General features: G+C 42.2%; 1 protein-coding gene across 1 annotated transcript in view; it reads left to right on the top strand.

Moving 5' to 3' along the window:
• The first annotated feature begins 1,273 nt into the window (after positions 1-1,273).
• Positions 1,274-15,693, top strand: part of HMGA2 (high mobility group AT-hook 2) — a 107,490-nt gene continuing 93,070 nt past the window's right edge. Inside the window, exons 1-3 of the mRNA XM_058022789.1 lie at positions 1,274-1,571; positions 4,305-4,391; positions 12,458-12,508. Coding sequence (XP_057878772.1) covers positions 1,461-1,571; positions 4,305-4,391; positions 12,458-12,508 — 249 coding nt within the window. The 5' untranslated portion in view covers positions 1,274-1,460. The remainder of the gene's footprint in view (positions 1,572-4,304; positions 4,392-12,457; positions 12,509-15,693) is intronic.

The following is a 15,693-nucleotide window of genomic DNA, read 5'->3' as shown; positions in this document are numbered from 1 at the left end:
GTGGAGGGGCGCCTAACCATGGCTCGCACGGGAGGGACCGAACACCGGCGGAGGGAGCGGGCTGTGCTGGACATCCTGCCTACGGGCTCTGCGAAGAGGCGCAGCCCGCGGCCCCGCCATGCTCGTAGGAAGAACAATGTCGGGGCCGGGCTCTGAGCAAGGTCATTCCCCGTGCCGTCACCCTCCCGGCAGGACAGCTCCGACCCGCCGTCGGGTTGGTTATGCCGCCCACATCTTACCGCGGCGGCGGCCGTCCCGCGAGGCGCGCAGCCCGCGCCGCGATGGCAGCGCCCGCAGCGCCGGCGAAGGAGCGGCGCTCCCGGCGGCCGGAGCGCGGCGGGCGCGTCCCGGGGCGGCCCCGGCCCGGCCGCCTTTGTTCGGCGGGGCGCGCACGTGCAGCGGCCGGCAGCCCCGCGCGGTGGCGGCGGGCCGGTGCGGGCGGCGGGCCCGGCCTGGCCCTTTAAAGCCGCGGCGGCGGCGCGGCCGGGCCGGTGCGGGACACGTGAGGCGGCGGCGCGCTCTGCCGCCGCTGCCCCGGCTGCCGTGCTGCTCGTGTTTTATCTGGCCGACCGCCAGCCCCCCATCGCCGCGTTTTCGCTCTGCCTCCTCCTCTCTCTCTTTTTTTTTTTTTTTTTTTTTCCCTACAGCCCCCTCCTGGTTTTTCCACCCACGGGTAAAGGTGGCTTTTCTTTTCTTTTCCTTCGTTTTTGTTGTTGGTTTTGGGTTTTTTTCCCTCCCTTAACCCTCATCCTAGTTTAGTCCGTGGGCAGGACTCGCATAATAATATTTCCAGTCCCAGGAGCTCGCATCACAGACACGAACCCAGGACCGCCCCCCCCTTTTTTTTCCCTCCCAATCTCCCAAATCGTTTTATTATTATTATTTTTAAATGATCGCTCCTTTTGCGCGCTGCTCCCGCTGCTGCCGAAATCCCCGTCTTCCCAGGGTGCATGCTTCTGGCAAGATTGTGCAGTGTTCTCAGTCCATTTTCAGTGTGTCTTATCTTAATTTGTCCTGATCCGATCTAAGCGCGATAGCCACCACTTGCTTTCAATTTGTAGGGCTTTTTCCCCTCTTCTTGGTTTGCTCCCGACTACCCTCGGACTATTTCCCTCTCTCCTCCTTGCATTTCCAGGGCTGCAATTTACTCTGCCTTTCCTCTTTTTTTTTTTTTTTTTTTTTTTTTTTTTAAACCTCTCCTCTTTTGAATTGCTTCATGTTACTAACCATTCCTAAATTGTAAGAGAGATTCATTCCCCCTCCTCTTCCACCACCACCAACACCACTACCACCATCACCTCCTCCTCCTCCTCCTCCCCTTCTCTTCTCCTTTTTGGCAGCACCAGGACGTCCGGTGTGGTGGTGGCAGCGAGCAGCAAAAGCAGCAAGAGCTCGTTTTGATTCCCCCCCTTCAAGGTGCTTTGGAGAGACTGGTTTCAGGCTGAGCAGCAGAAGTCACGATGAGTGCACAAGGTGAGGGACCCGGTCAGCCTTCCACTGCTGCCCAGGAGCAACCTGCAACCGCAGAGCCTCAGAAGAGAGGACGAGGCAGACCCAGGAAACAACCACAAGTCAGTATCGTGTAGATACGTAGAGCCGCAGATGTATAGTGTTATAGGCATGTACATGTACGTATTGTGCTGCAAGGAGTCCTGGCGACGGGGCGGGGGGGCTTTGTTGTGCGCTGCTCCCGGCGAGGCGGTGCAGACGCGTAGCGAGGGGCTCCGGCGGGCGCCCCGGCGGGGGAACCCCGGAGCCCGGAGCGACGGGGCGCTGCCTGCCCGTGGCTGAACGGCGGAGCCTCCTCGGGACTTTCACTATTGTGCAGGGAGCGAGCTGGGGCTTTTCAATGTAAATGGGGAACATGGAGCAGCGCGGCTCCGACCAACCAGCGCTCGCTGGGTCATTTCGAGCTGATTTTGAAATTGCGAAAGCGAGAAGCAGGGATCGGGGCTCTCCTGTCTCCCTCCTCTCTGAGCCCTCGCTATATCTCAATCTGTGTGCGCGCGTGTGTGTGCATGTGTCGGGTCCCACCGGGCGCTGCTGCCGCCTCCGATCTTGACCAGCCCAGCCCCTGAACTGCCCCTAGATGCTGGGGCTGGGGGAGAGGACGGTGACTAGAGAGTCGCATAGGCTTTTTTTTTCGTCTTTTTCCTCCCCCCCACCCCCGGATTCCCCCCCTTCCCCACCTCCCCCCCTCGCCCCCCTCATCGTATGGAGAGAGGTGCCCCCGTTGCCGATGGAGATGGGGGAGGTAGCCGGAGGGGGCTTGCCCTGTATTTGCAACACCTTTTGCCTTTGCTCCGGCGCTTTCCCAAGGCAGGTCGAGGCGACGGGAGCACTGCCGTGTCTGGACGCGGGGACCGTAGCCCGCTGCTCCTTTCCACCCACACCCACAGCCTCCACCTGGGCCCCGACACGAACGCGCTGGGCTCCTCTTTTTGACTCGCAAGATACGAATTCGCGCTAAGGTCGCTAGATCCGTGTGTTACTCCCACCCCCACCCCCATCCCTTCCTTTCCCGAAGTGCCATTGTCGCATCGCCCGGAGCTGCCCAGCCGCGCTCAGCCCCTGCCGCCGGCGCCGCCGAAGGAGGATTTTGCCTGCGGATGCAACCAATTAATCCCGCAGCTCGGCGGGGGCAGCGCGGAGCCGCCCGCAGCCTTTTCCCTGCCTCCCTTCGGAAGTCACGATTGAGAAGCAGGGCTGTCCGTGGAGCTCATTTTAAAGCTAGCGTCCGCGGGCTTTAAACGTGTTTACTTCCCATTCATTTGGCATCAGCCCCACTGCCACGAGAGCCTTCGAGGGGCTCGAAACGCGGAGAGCGCGGAGCGGCAGAGCCCCGAGCCGGGGGAAACCCGGCTGCTTTGCTTCCTTCCCCTCCCCCGCCCCGATATGGTCCTGTAAATTTCACAGAAAGTACTTTTTTTGGGAAGCCATAAAAGCAGAGCCCCCCGTTACCTCGCTCTGCCCCTGGTGACACTCGCTGCCATCGGTCCGGTGACTGCGGGCTCTGTACCCCTTCTGCTTCACCCCCTGATTGCCCTCGACCAGCCCCGGCAGCCAGCACCCACCGACCCTGCTGGCTTGTGCCCGGGCTTTTTCTTTTTCTTTTTCTTTTTCTTTTTCTTTTTCTTTTTCTTTTTCTTTTTCTTTTTCTTTTTCTTTTTCTTTTTTCTTTTTCTATTTTCTTTTTCTATTTTCTTTTTCTATTTTCTTTTTCTATTTTCTTTTTCTATATTATATTTTCTTTTTTTTCCCTAATTTTTTTCCTCCTGTAGCATTTAAATGTGTGGAAATGAAAGAAAAACGCGTCTCCTTCAACGTGCTCAGCCAGATGTGCAGTGCCTGCGGGGCTCGCCACTGAGCTGCAGCACTTGGGGAGTCCCCTTGCCAGCCTCCCTTTAACCTACCCGGGAATTATGAAAGCTGAAGGGCTTTAAACTGGTTTAAGTTAACAAACTGCACTTAATTAATTCTACTGCATCCTGTAATATGAACGAAATGTATAATATTCAAGACTAGAAGAGTTTTATAGTGTTTATGATTCACTGAATAAATATTTGGAATCTGAATTCTTAGTAATTCATACCCAGTTTTAAGGACTGGTTATTTACTGGCAGGCAAAGGAACTAGTTAAGAGAATAGCTAAAATAGTCAGTGTCGACTCATTTTCGAGTTGGGGTTTTGTTTCAAATTTTTCTTTGTTGAGTTTTTTTGGCTTATAAGTGTTCTATATGAAGAAACATTTAAATTTGTATGTTAATACGAATCAGTTTTCTTTAGAATAGGTGTGAATATAATGCCAACTGCAGAACAACAAAAACAAATTGCCCCCTTGAGAGAGTAGTCCCATCTTACTTAACAATATTCTGGTAGTTAACTTTTCCCCCCCAAAAAGCTTGTGCTAGAAACTACATGTGATAATTGTATCTTGCTATAATGCAATGCAATTGAAATTAAATGTGTAACTGTGTTATTTTTTAAATAACTGCTCTTATATGAGGGAAATCATAACCATCTTTAAAAAATGTGTTTCCTGCTATAACTTATGTGTTAGAATATTCACACTTTCCCAAGTTTTTCTATGTAATTGCAAGAGAAGTAAACTTATTTATTGTGCAAAATATATTTTTCCTTTACCTGGAATTGCTAAATTGTTTATGTTGTATTATTAATATTATGTTATTTAATAACACTGTTAATTCATATGTTTTAAGCAACTTCTCAGATTAATTTATCCTTTAGAACATCTGGGTTAGTTGTGGCCTCATTGCTACAATAGCATGTTTTCCTGTATTTAGGAACCAACTGGTGAACCATCTCCTAAAAGACCAAGAGGAAGACCCAAAGGAAGCAAAAACAAGAGTCCCTCTAAAGCAGCTCAGAAGGTGAGATTAATAAAGAGAAAAAATTAGTAATGCTGTTTTTTTTTTATCAACTGGTAGCAAAAAATCCAATAATTTAGGTTGTGAAGTGTGGGATTGGAACTCTTTTGATAATGGAAGCTACATAAAACATGAATTTCACATTTTTAAAATTAGAATTAACATCAAGACCCTAAGTACAGAACTTATAAGGGCATCTTTTTTAGTAGTCTACAGATCAGTGAAATAACAATTTCATGAGGAACCATGAGATGTCCTGTATCTAGTAAGGAAGTCAAGGATATTATTTTCTTCATTATGATTTTTGTAAGAGGAAGATTAATTTCTTGCCCACTTACAGTTGTTACTACTACAGACCAAATCTGTATATTAAAGCTAAGTGCTTTGTCAAACATAAGTTAATTAGGAGTAAATCCAATTATGTGTTGATGGAAATAAGTGCATATATTGAAATTTACAGCTTTAAAATGTGATGGTAAAGTAAACTTCCAGTTACAGTAAAAGCCTGTTATATCTTGTTTAGTAATCAGTTTCAAAGAGACTTTTACTGGAAGTGCTTTTAGTCTTCTGAACCACTGTTTCTGCTTGGTGATGGGATCAAACTTTATTCTGGTGGTTCTGATTGCCTTCAGCTACAGGAGAAGCTCCCTGAAGTCATTACATTTAGTGCATGGATTTTACATCACAAATACAACATGAAAATTTGTCTAAATTTTATTTTAATTGGGGAAAGCACCCTATTAAAAAGCTGTGTTATCAAGGCAAATCATGCTTACCCTTCTGTAGGAAATATTTTAGTGAAGGCAAATTGTTGTGTATGAGCTTGAAAACAAATATGGGAGATTTGTTTATGTTGTTGGTTCTACAGGAGTTAGCACTAGTTTACAGATACTAAATCACTAAAGCTTACAAAATCTGGGAGTGAGCTGTAGTGCTAATGTGTATCAGTATCTTTTAAGGAGGTGGGTGACAAAACGTGTGGAAGGTATTTGTGTCCTCATCTAATTATGGTTCATTTTTCAGTATGCCTATGGTACTGACCATATTAAGTTTGATAGTTTTCAGAGTTATAAATTATTATAGCAACTACTGATAAATATTAAATCATTAAAAGGTGACTATGGTTTCATGTCTGTTTTGTTTAAAGTGTTTTCAACATTTGTTTGAGGTACTTTTCCAACTGTCTTTAAATTCAAAATTTTAGTTGATTTTATTTTTTTTTCTTTATGGGCTGGAAAAAAAGCAGCATGTTCTGTCAAGAAATCCATGAATTAGTAAAAAATGCTTTACAAGTTTAGTATTAAAAATCTTTCAAAGCCATTCTGCAAGGTAATGTGCTTAAAATGTTGATTTTTTTTTCTTTATACATTAAAGTATAAACACAGTAAAAGCATTTCTCAGATTCATGTTAAAATAGTTTATATGTCACTCTTCAAAAGAGAGGGAGAAGTTTTTTATTAGTCTAGCAAATCCAAATGTGAGCTTTAGTATTTTAAATATTACTCCTAGGAGTGTTGGCTTTCCTAGGAAAACATTTGTAGTAAGATAAAATTTTAAATGATTTGTAGAAATGTTTTTAAAAGATGCCTCTGAAAGGAGTATTGCCATTATTTCATTTACATAAGTGATTTGGAAATGAGTATAAATAGAAAATAATTTAAAAACATTCATATATGTGTAGGTTTATCAAATCAAGAGTTTTCCAGATGATTCTGGTACAAAGTTATGCTTTCCCAGTCTAATTTACAAACTGAGTAATTTCATTGTAACATTCTGATTTTCAGAATGCATCAAGTTACTGCTCTAATTAAAGCTTTTGGGTGTTGCTAATGTAAAAAATTGACCAAAGACCACGTGTCTCTTTTTGTAATAGAAAAAAACCCTTTGAGGGGTATGTAATTACAGGTCTTACTGGTTTCTAGGTTTATAGATAAAGTATGTAAGTGTTTGATAAATCCTCTAAAACATAAAACACTTATAAAGCCTCACTAGAAGAATGAGACTGGTATCACATTTCAAATAAATATTTTAGCCCCTTTTCCAAATTGATAATTAGCCCTCTCTAAAATAGATCAGCTTTTCACCACGTATCTCAAAGTATCTTTTAATGCAATATTATTTCCAGTATTTTTTCTAACTGTAATATGGATGGGAATGTTTTGGCACTGCAAGAAAGCTTCATTTGGTGGTGAGGGTATCACCTCTAAAAGGAGTGAACTATATGTTCAGTTTTGTGGTACACATATTTACACATACATATGCATACATGCATTCATTAAGACTTGCTCCAGCCTGTCTCAACTCCCAGAAAGAGCACTGGGTATCTTAGCTTAAGCCTCTCTACATGTGAACCTGGGCACTATACACCCAGCTGGAATGGGCTGGAATTTCTAAAGAATAGTGCGTGCCCTGTATGTTTCAAAGGGAGCTCATTGAAATGCTTCAGAGTGTTCACAACATGTTAGATAAACGGCAACCAGGAGAACCCACCGAGCAGCCATGAGAAGGCACTCATGATTAATTGATTGGGTGTTCTCTTGCAAAGCATTACACATCACAATTAAAAATGTATTGCACAAACTGGCAGTGAGATAAAAATACTCCAGAACTGGGGCTTCGTTTTGTTATATGTCAAAAAGGAAATACCCTTAAATCACTTGATGGACAATTTTCCCTGGAATTGTGGTTGTGTTGTATATTTAAAATTTCTTGGTTCACAGGATTAAAAAAAAAAATTTTGGGTTTTTTTTTTTTTTTTTTTTTTTTTTTAGCTTTAAGAGCTTGTGTTTGGTCTTAGTAAACTGGCCTTGGGGCATCTGAAAACAAACTGTGCTTGTTAGGAAATTAGCAATGTGAAACTTGACAATGCATACAAAATGTTGCAAAACTAACTGAACAGCTAATAATGTGGCAATTACTCTAATTTTGGGTAATATACTTTCTTTCTTCCTTAAAGCCTTGCATATCACACATGCCTAAGTTTTTATAAACTAGACGGAGAAGTAAACTGTGTTTTATAGAAGGTCAAACCATTTCTCCATTGTTTAATTTTCACAAACAGGAGGAACACAATGTGTTACCAAATAGATAAAAAGAGGTAGAGACAAAAAACTCCTGATCACCTTGCACTTGAGTCCCCATAATTAGGTTGTTATTATGCAGTCTGCATCTTTAAACAAGTTATTCTGTCATTAATTTAAAAATATTTTAAAAAAATAACAATATGTGAATTTGGTTTGGGGTTTTTTTCTCTGTAAAGCACAACTATTTTTTTCAGGAAGATCATAGTGGGGAATCTTCCTTTTTAATTTCCTGGGTGTTTTGTGGTTGAATTTTATTTGTTTGGTGAGCTCTGTTCTGAGCCCATCACATTTCCCTTTCTAGGGCTTGGTTTTTTGTTTTTTTTTTTTTTTTTTTTTTTGGTTCCTATAGTTTGGCTTGACAAAAATACTGTGTAGGCATAAATACTTTCCTGTCTGGGAGCAGGAAACACATTTCTGACATTAGAAAAAATAGTAGTAGCTATTATATGATTGTCGTTACAGGAATTGTCAAGGGATGTCCCAGGAATATACAATGGTATAAATTCTTCTGTAAAATTTACCTTCTGCTAAAATATGTTGAGTTTTGTTGTAGTTATTGGTATAGTGAGATTCACTGAAAATGCCTACAGGGCTTGTTGCATCATCCTCTGAAAACTAAAGCTTGTGGTCCTGTGTGTTTCTACACTTGCTATTGTCTCTACCTTACATGGCCAGGTTGGTATGTAGAAAGGCATGCCCCTGGGTTAAGCAGTCCAAAGGTAAAAGAAAAAAAAAAACAACAAACCAGAAAAGTGCATGTGATGAGGACTCTGCCCTGAATTGGGTCACGAAAATCTAGTTGGCTTCTCCATGCTTCATTCATTTTCATCAACACCACTCATTACAAGCTTAAAGGGAAAACAAGATCAAATTTATCAAGTGATTGTTATTGCTCTGAAAAAATAAGAGACCTCAAAATCAAATGTTTTGACCAAGATAGGAAAAGCAGAAGACTGATTTTTGTTTAGCATTAAAAAGCATAAAACAGGACATGGAAAGTGTGATGTTTTTGTACTTAGTCAATGCCTAAAGATTTTTTAGGAGCATTTTTTGACTAAATAACTTGTGTGGTTTTTTTGAGAGGGATACATTCCTGGGCTAGGTCTTTTGGCAACAGTGATCTTCCTCCTGAGAGCTATCACTTATTTTACCTGACTTACAGCTCTGACACACTTTATCTGAGATCTCCAGCAGATCATTTTGCAAAGTAGATAGAGTTCTTCAAATCTGGATTCTGTTGCATTTGAGGTCTTCCTTGACAATGCCCAAAGAGCACTTTATAGCCGTTCAATTATTTATATTTGTCTTGTCTTGTTCATTGCTTTCAGTAGTACAGCCTTGGTTTCTGGCTGGGTACAGCACATTTTTGTAATAAGGAGGCAGAGATCATGGGCAGTCAAGTCCTAGAGTTGCTGAGAGAAGCTGTTTGGAAGCAGGGTTTGATGGCCCTGTGGTACAGGGCTTAAGTGGATTGCACAGCTTCCTGGGGACTGTTAGCTCACTTCCAGATAGCAGTGACTGAATTATGATCTTTCTCACCTGTGATAAATAAAAACCACTTCCCATGTAGATCATGCTTTTAAATGTGAGAAAGTATAGTTCTGTTCCTCAAATGTGACATTGCAAAAATGGTGTGTTCATATTATTGTTTATAAGAAATTTCCTATTTTTAATGAAATACACTTTGTGTTTGATAACATACCTGACCCTTGTTTAAGTTTTGGTGATTTCATGTTTTAGCTGTAAAAAGCAAGGTCATGCCTCATAGCATAGTAGCACCAAATGTTAAAAACCCCCATACCAAACACCATCTCTGGGTGGCCTGGAGCTCTGTCAGGATTTGCCCCTAGCTTCAGAGGCGATGCTTCAATTAAAGCCAAGAGCCAACAGACTGGAGTGTTTCTGATGGTGCAAAAATCTGTTCAAGGGGAAAGGCAATGTGCTTTCATGGAGAAGCAATGGATTACCTAGCTTATACACAGTAAAACATTTCTTCCAGGCTTCAGTTAAAAGAAAGTCTAATGCTATTGGAGAAAATACAGCACTTAGCTAAAATACAGTATTTTAGCAAAATGCAGGCTGAAAAAAGAGGGAAGGAGGTGGAATATTTTTCTGAACTTCATGTATTTATCATTACCACTGTGCTGCTACTGCTCCTTTCATTTATTCTCAATCCGTTTTGTCTTGCTCTTCTCTTGAAAAGGAGATTAAAACTTCCACTTTGGAGGTTCTTGTCATTCATTTTCTGCAGTTTAATCTGTGAAAACCTTGCTATTTACTTACAGAATCTCTCTGTACCAAAACATCACCTTTGGCATGCCTGGCTGTTTGCTCAGCTCACCTCTGGGAAAGATTTGGTTTTGATAAGAGCTATGGAAATGTTTTTCTTCTAACATGAGGTGGAAGTCATATACTGCAGGAATATAGTGCCTTTCAATCTGCACAGTCCCCAAGCACTTGACAAACCATTACCCAAACTGGCCAGCAGGAACACTGGCCACTTCTGACATGGACCTTTGGTGGTGGTAGAGCTCAGCACTGCTGAGCTGCATGGGAAGCGGCCACCCTGTGTGACAGTTTATGGCAGGAAGCAAAGATTAGTTATTCAAAGAAATCTCTCATGTTCATTATAATTTGAAGCTAAAATTTGTGTCAGGTTTGTAGGGACTTTAATTATTAGACCAAAGTAGTTTTGTACTCAAAAAGTTAATTATTTTTTTAATAGAGTTTTGGAAAAGGATCTTTCCTTCAGATGCAGTAATACACACAAGAAAATAAATAGCCTTAGTGCTCTGATAACATGTCAAGTGTTGATTTGTTAAGACCAATTATAACTGATATTTCTTTTTAAGATTTATGCCCTGTGTTTCATGCAGTAAACATAGAAGCAGGTTATCAACACTAAACCATATCTGGTTTTTTGCATCCTTCAGGTTACAAGGTATAAAGAAATTGACCGCTTAAAGGAAACAAAACTCTGAAATAGACAGCTACAGGATATAGTAAATGCACTTTAACAAGTATTCTCTTAAGAGGGTTTCACCTTACATGTAACACCGGTATAAACTATTAAAGCTCAAGTTTACTCTTTTAACAAGTCTGAGTGATAATTTTGCCCTTCAGGAGTGTGAATTTTATTTTTCACAGCTTTCTTATTGTGAGGTATTTATTTCAAAGTAATTGCATTTAACTCACAGGGCAGTTTTTTTTTGTAGAGATTCCTCCACTAGTTCCTCAGCTCAAGTTCTCTTTTAGAGAGATCGGATTTGCACAGCATTGGGTTACAGCGTATGTTACAGTGATTGACCAGCAAGTGATTTATTTAATGGCACAGTTAATTTCTAAGGGCAAATCAAATATACATACAGTTAACGGGGGGAAAACCAAAGGAACACAATTCATGTATACTGAAAGTCTTCTTTCTTGGGGACCTTGTATCTGGCAAATCTTGCCCTGACTACAGGTGGTGACAAAATCTTGAGTGGAACAGGATAATTTACCTGGTGGAGTGTATGGATGAACCTAGCCTAGCTAGAGAGAATAACCGGGAATTTTCATTTTAAACTCTGTAAATTTTTTAGTGTACTACTAAGTACTGTTTTTAGTGGTAGTATTCACAATGTCACTCAGTGGAATTAGTGGAAGAGCTTATAAAAGGACCCATATTTCCTTTAAGCTGAGCTCCAGGAGCAACTGCTGGGCTTACATAAATACAGCGGTCACTTCTAGGGCCTCTTCCACTTTGTTCCCTTAAACCTGGACAGGGAAGGTGTGTTTTGGGCCATGGAAGGTTTACTTATAGCCTAAAGGTGTGCTTTTACCTGAAAAACTTCATGTGAAAAGTAGAGAAATTGTTTCCCAATAAGAACATAGACATGTTCATGGTGATATTTTGTCCTAATTACTTTCATGCATGAACATAATGAGACTAAAAAATGAATTGTAGCTGCTGTAAACTGCTTTGATCAAACTTGAAACAGGCTGTATTTTTAATTTAGTATCTTCAAGTACTTTTTGATGGCATATGAAAGACTAGATTTGATGTTCTTGGAGGTTCCCAGGTTTCCCAATTGCCCTGTGTCCCCACCATCAGCCTGCATGTTGGGTGACTGGCCAGGGCACCTCGGCTCTGCAGAGGGCCCTGGGCAGCTGGGGCTGTGTGGGCGCACTCCTCCATGCCCCTGACACAGCCCCAGCTCTGCAGAGGGCCCTGGGCAGCTGGGGCTGTGTGGGCACACTCCTCCATGCCCCTGACACAATGTGGATCAGGGCTGGGGACACCCTTGGGTGCAGCCGGGGCTGTGTGGGCGCACTCCTCCATGCCCCTGACACAGGGTGGCTCTGCAGAGGGCCCTGAGCAGCTGGAGCTGTGTGGGCACACTCCTCCATGCCCCTGACACAGGGTGGCTCTGCAGAGGGCCCTGAGCAGCTGGAGCTGTGTGGGCACACTCGTCCATGCCCCTGACACAATGTGGATCAGGGCTGGGGACACCCTTGGGTGCAGCCGGGGCTGTGTGGGCACACTCTGCCATGGTCCTGACACAGCCCTAGCTCTGCAGAGGGCCCTGACCAGCTGGGGCTGTGTGGGCACACTCCACCATGGCCCTGCCTCACACTCCCTGGCTCTGCAGAGGGCCTTGAGCAGCCGGAGCTGTGTGGGCACACTCCTCCATGGCCCTGCCTGACACAGGGTGGCTCTGCAGAGGGCCCTGGGCAGCTGGGGCTGTGTGGGCACACTCCGCCATGGCCCTGACACAGTGTGGATCAGGGCTGGGGACACACTTGGGTGCAGGTGAGGCGCTGCCTAGGAAATGTCAGAGAAAAGGAGCATAGTCACACATTCTGCCAGAAAACACACGGCTTAGCTGGGGGGCCTGGTGCCACCCAAGAGGTATGGTTGTAGCTAATGTTACAGGAAAGGAGTTCCTAGTTACTGAGGCTGTTAAGTAATGCTGAGGTATAAAATATGTTGTGTTTCTTTTACAGAAAGCAGAAGCCACTGGTGAAAAGCGACCTAGAGGCCGGCCCAGAAAATGGGTAGGTATTTCACTTCCAGATTTATTTGCTGTGTTATGAAGCATGTTATAAATGTAAAGCACGTTATAAAGTCCGTTCCTTTAGAGAACAGTAATTTCATTTGTAAGAAAAGCATCTATCTTCTGTGTCTCTTTGTTCTGGTGGATTGACTAAAGGGTTAAGAGAGCAAAGAAGTTGATCACTGCTTCCTACCTTTAGACTCTGGTAGTTTGCTCAAGACACTTTACAATTGAATGTTTGCTTGAGTGAATATTTATGCCTATCTTATCAGCATGAAAAGAGGCTCAACTCTTCCTTCAAAAGAGAGTAACAATGAGATAACTTGTTCAGTAATTGAGTAACAAAGGTTATAAAGGGGCACTATGGGACATCAGAGGGGTGATAAGACTCAGATGTAGGGTACAGGAGATAAAGTTTAAAAACCAAAATGCTTTTGTTGTACATTTGCCTGGAAACATGCATATTTTCCTTAAATCCAGTGAGAAAGAGCACAGATGAACAGCAGGAGACTTGCACTGTAGAACTTAGTTTTTCCACTCACAGTCATTTTCATGCCTCATATAATTGTAGTGACTGGTAATATATTTCATTAAAAGTTTCCACCTTTCCTGACCCCATTTAGTCTTTAGAAGTGTCTATCAGAAGTGTGTTTTTATTCTTTGGCAATGGAAGTATTTCATTCTTAGGTACTTGAAATTTTGTATCCTCACTGATGTTTGCAGCTAATGAGCCTGGTGCACCTCTCCTCTGCATGTTTTTCACTTGTGTATGGGCTTTCCCACGGGGTGTCACTTGGAAAATGGGATTGAATATTAGATGATAAAAAGGTGTGGCTGTGTACTTCATCACAAGTTAATATTTCTGATCTCCTTTTTCCAGTTTCCTTTCCCTGCTCAACATTTTTCTTTAAACTTCCGTTTCAAATCCACCCCCACCATCTCAATTTCAAACCCTAATTTCACTCTGTATTCTCTTTCCTCTTGTCAGCCCCCCTCCATTTTGTTCAGTTCTTTTGCATAGCTGTTAAAAGAGTTGTACAATATGCTTGCAAAATCTCAAACAGCACAAGAAGGTACTGAAAACTACAGCTAAGGTTCCCCAGAGTATTAGCCACTAAACACGGGAAAGCTGGATTTAGCAGTCTCTTTAAGAACTAGTTCTATTGCATTTTCCAGTGAATGTTCCACAAGATATTTCTTTGGAGAAAACAAACCACTGCATACTAGATGAGTGGTTTATACCTGTAGTTTTTAGGTCAGGCACTTTTCAGGTACATGAGGAAGCTTACTGGCATTGAAAAAGTGACTTATGGAATGTATCTGCGCTGGTGATCTCATAAGCAGCTTGGGGAAGGCAAATGCCAGATGCAGTAAAACGTGGGTCAGTTTCTCTCTGCTTCCTCCCATTTGGCTTGAACCTTGCATATCTGGATGCTGAGTGTTCCTTGCTTGATCCTCACCTTGGGTGCAATCCCTGGGAAACAGCAAAAATACTTGGTTTATGAGAGTAATTAATTTATAATAGTCAAGCCATCCCCTCTGAGTTAGCAATGTGTGACAGGTGAATAGTTGAAGAGTTTGGGGAAAAGGGAAAAGGCATCAACTTGACACACTAGAAACGTTTTCTCTTCCAAGTACTCATTGTCAGAAACTAAACTAAAGTGAGTTTTCAGTAAAAAAGGGCTAATACAGCGCCTTTGGCAGCTTGTAGAATGTTTCCCTTCTGTGTTTGTGTTTATATGGGGAAGAAAGAATAGGCAGTATCAGTGGAGCATTCAGTATGGAATGGGCTATTTGTCAAGTCAAGAATCTGATTTTCAGAAGTGGGAATTACTGAAATGAGTTGTATGCATTACTTTATTATGAGACCAATACTTTCAAGACTCACTCTTTTAAAAAAAAATTAATACATATTTTGCAACTCAGTGTTACTTTGCTGTTGCACGTGTTGAAAGCGTAGTCTTTTTTACTTTGTTATTCTGATGATACGATTGCTTCTTGTAATTTTTAGAGATAATTCTCCAAATCTGCAGCTTGCATTGAGATAATGGCGTGTTTGATTCTCATGGTCTGAAGAGTTTGTCCCCCTTCTCTTTTTTCTCTCCAGTTTAAATTGAGTTCATGGGCTCCTTCTAGCTTGTAGTTGAACTCAGGGGAGGAGTCTGCCTGAAAGCAGATGGTACAGCATCATCCTTTTTGTTTAGACCTCCAACATGTAGTCAGAAAATGTCCCATTTTATCACACATATTTCAGTTTAATCCTTAATGATTACATATTTCCTTAATCCAATTTATTTATATGTCAGGCCTTACTGATGATGGTTTAGTATCTGTGCAAGTAAGGAGTGTGTAGGGTTTTTTTGTTGGAGAGGGCAGAATTCTACATTTTCATAAGTTTATAACCCTTTTTTTTGGGAGTCTAGTGGTTCTGTGTCATATGTTGTTCATCAAATTGTAAAATATTATTTCTGCTGTTTCCTTCAATATGCACATGCAGAGACATACAAGCTAACAGACCACTGTAGAATTCCGGTAGCTGGTCTTTCTGCTGGTTCAAATTAAGTATTTAATGTTTGTGATTCACAGTGTATTTATTTATATATTAATTTTTAGAAGAGAAGTAAATCTTTTTTGACTAGTATAAAACTGAGAGGGGGAGGGAGAGCCCAAGTGAAGAGGGCAAAAAGCCCAGTATATCACAAATGTATGAGACATCAGATGATCTTTTTAATGCAATAACGTGTACTTTACAAAGCTGTCAAGGGAAAGAAGACCCTATAGAATAGACAGTCAAGATTAAACAAAATCTTCTGAAAATAAAATATTCAACTACATAGAAAAGCTTTCTAAATGTGGAGGGCTAATTGAATGAAAGTCCTGAAGATAACAAGGTCAAACAGGTGGGAAATGAGCATAGTTGAAATCAGAAACATAGTGCTTGCTGCTGTAAAACTCACCTTCACTGGAGTTTGCTGCACCCGTGTGAACACATTGAAGGCTGTGAGTCTATTACCTATTAACCCTCTTCATGGGGGCCTCAGTACTCCTTAATTTTAGAGGTTTTATTTCACAGACATATTCTAAGCTCCTTGGATGCATCTGCATTAGTGTGTTAGGTCAAATCAGGAGTATGCTTCGGAAGTGCAGCTCCTGATTTTCCCCACTTACTGTATGCATTGTGTAGCA

Source organism: Melospiza georgiana, chromosome 4 (assembly GCF_028018845.1).
Source record: "Melospiza georgiana isolate bMelGeo1 chromosome 4, bMelGeo1.pri, whole genome shotgun sequence".
Taxonomy (NCBI): domain Eukaryota; kingdom Metazoa; phylum Chordata; class Aves; order Passeriformes; family Passerellidae; genus Melospiza; species Melospiza georgiana.
The sequence above is the reverse complement of the archived record's forward strand: the minus strand, read 5'-3'. Positions and strand labels throughout refer to the sequence as shown.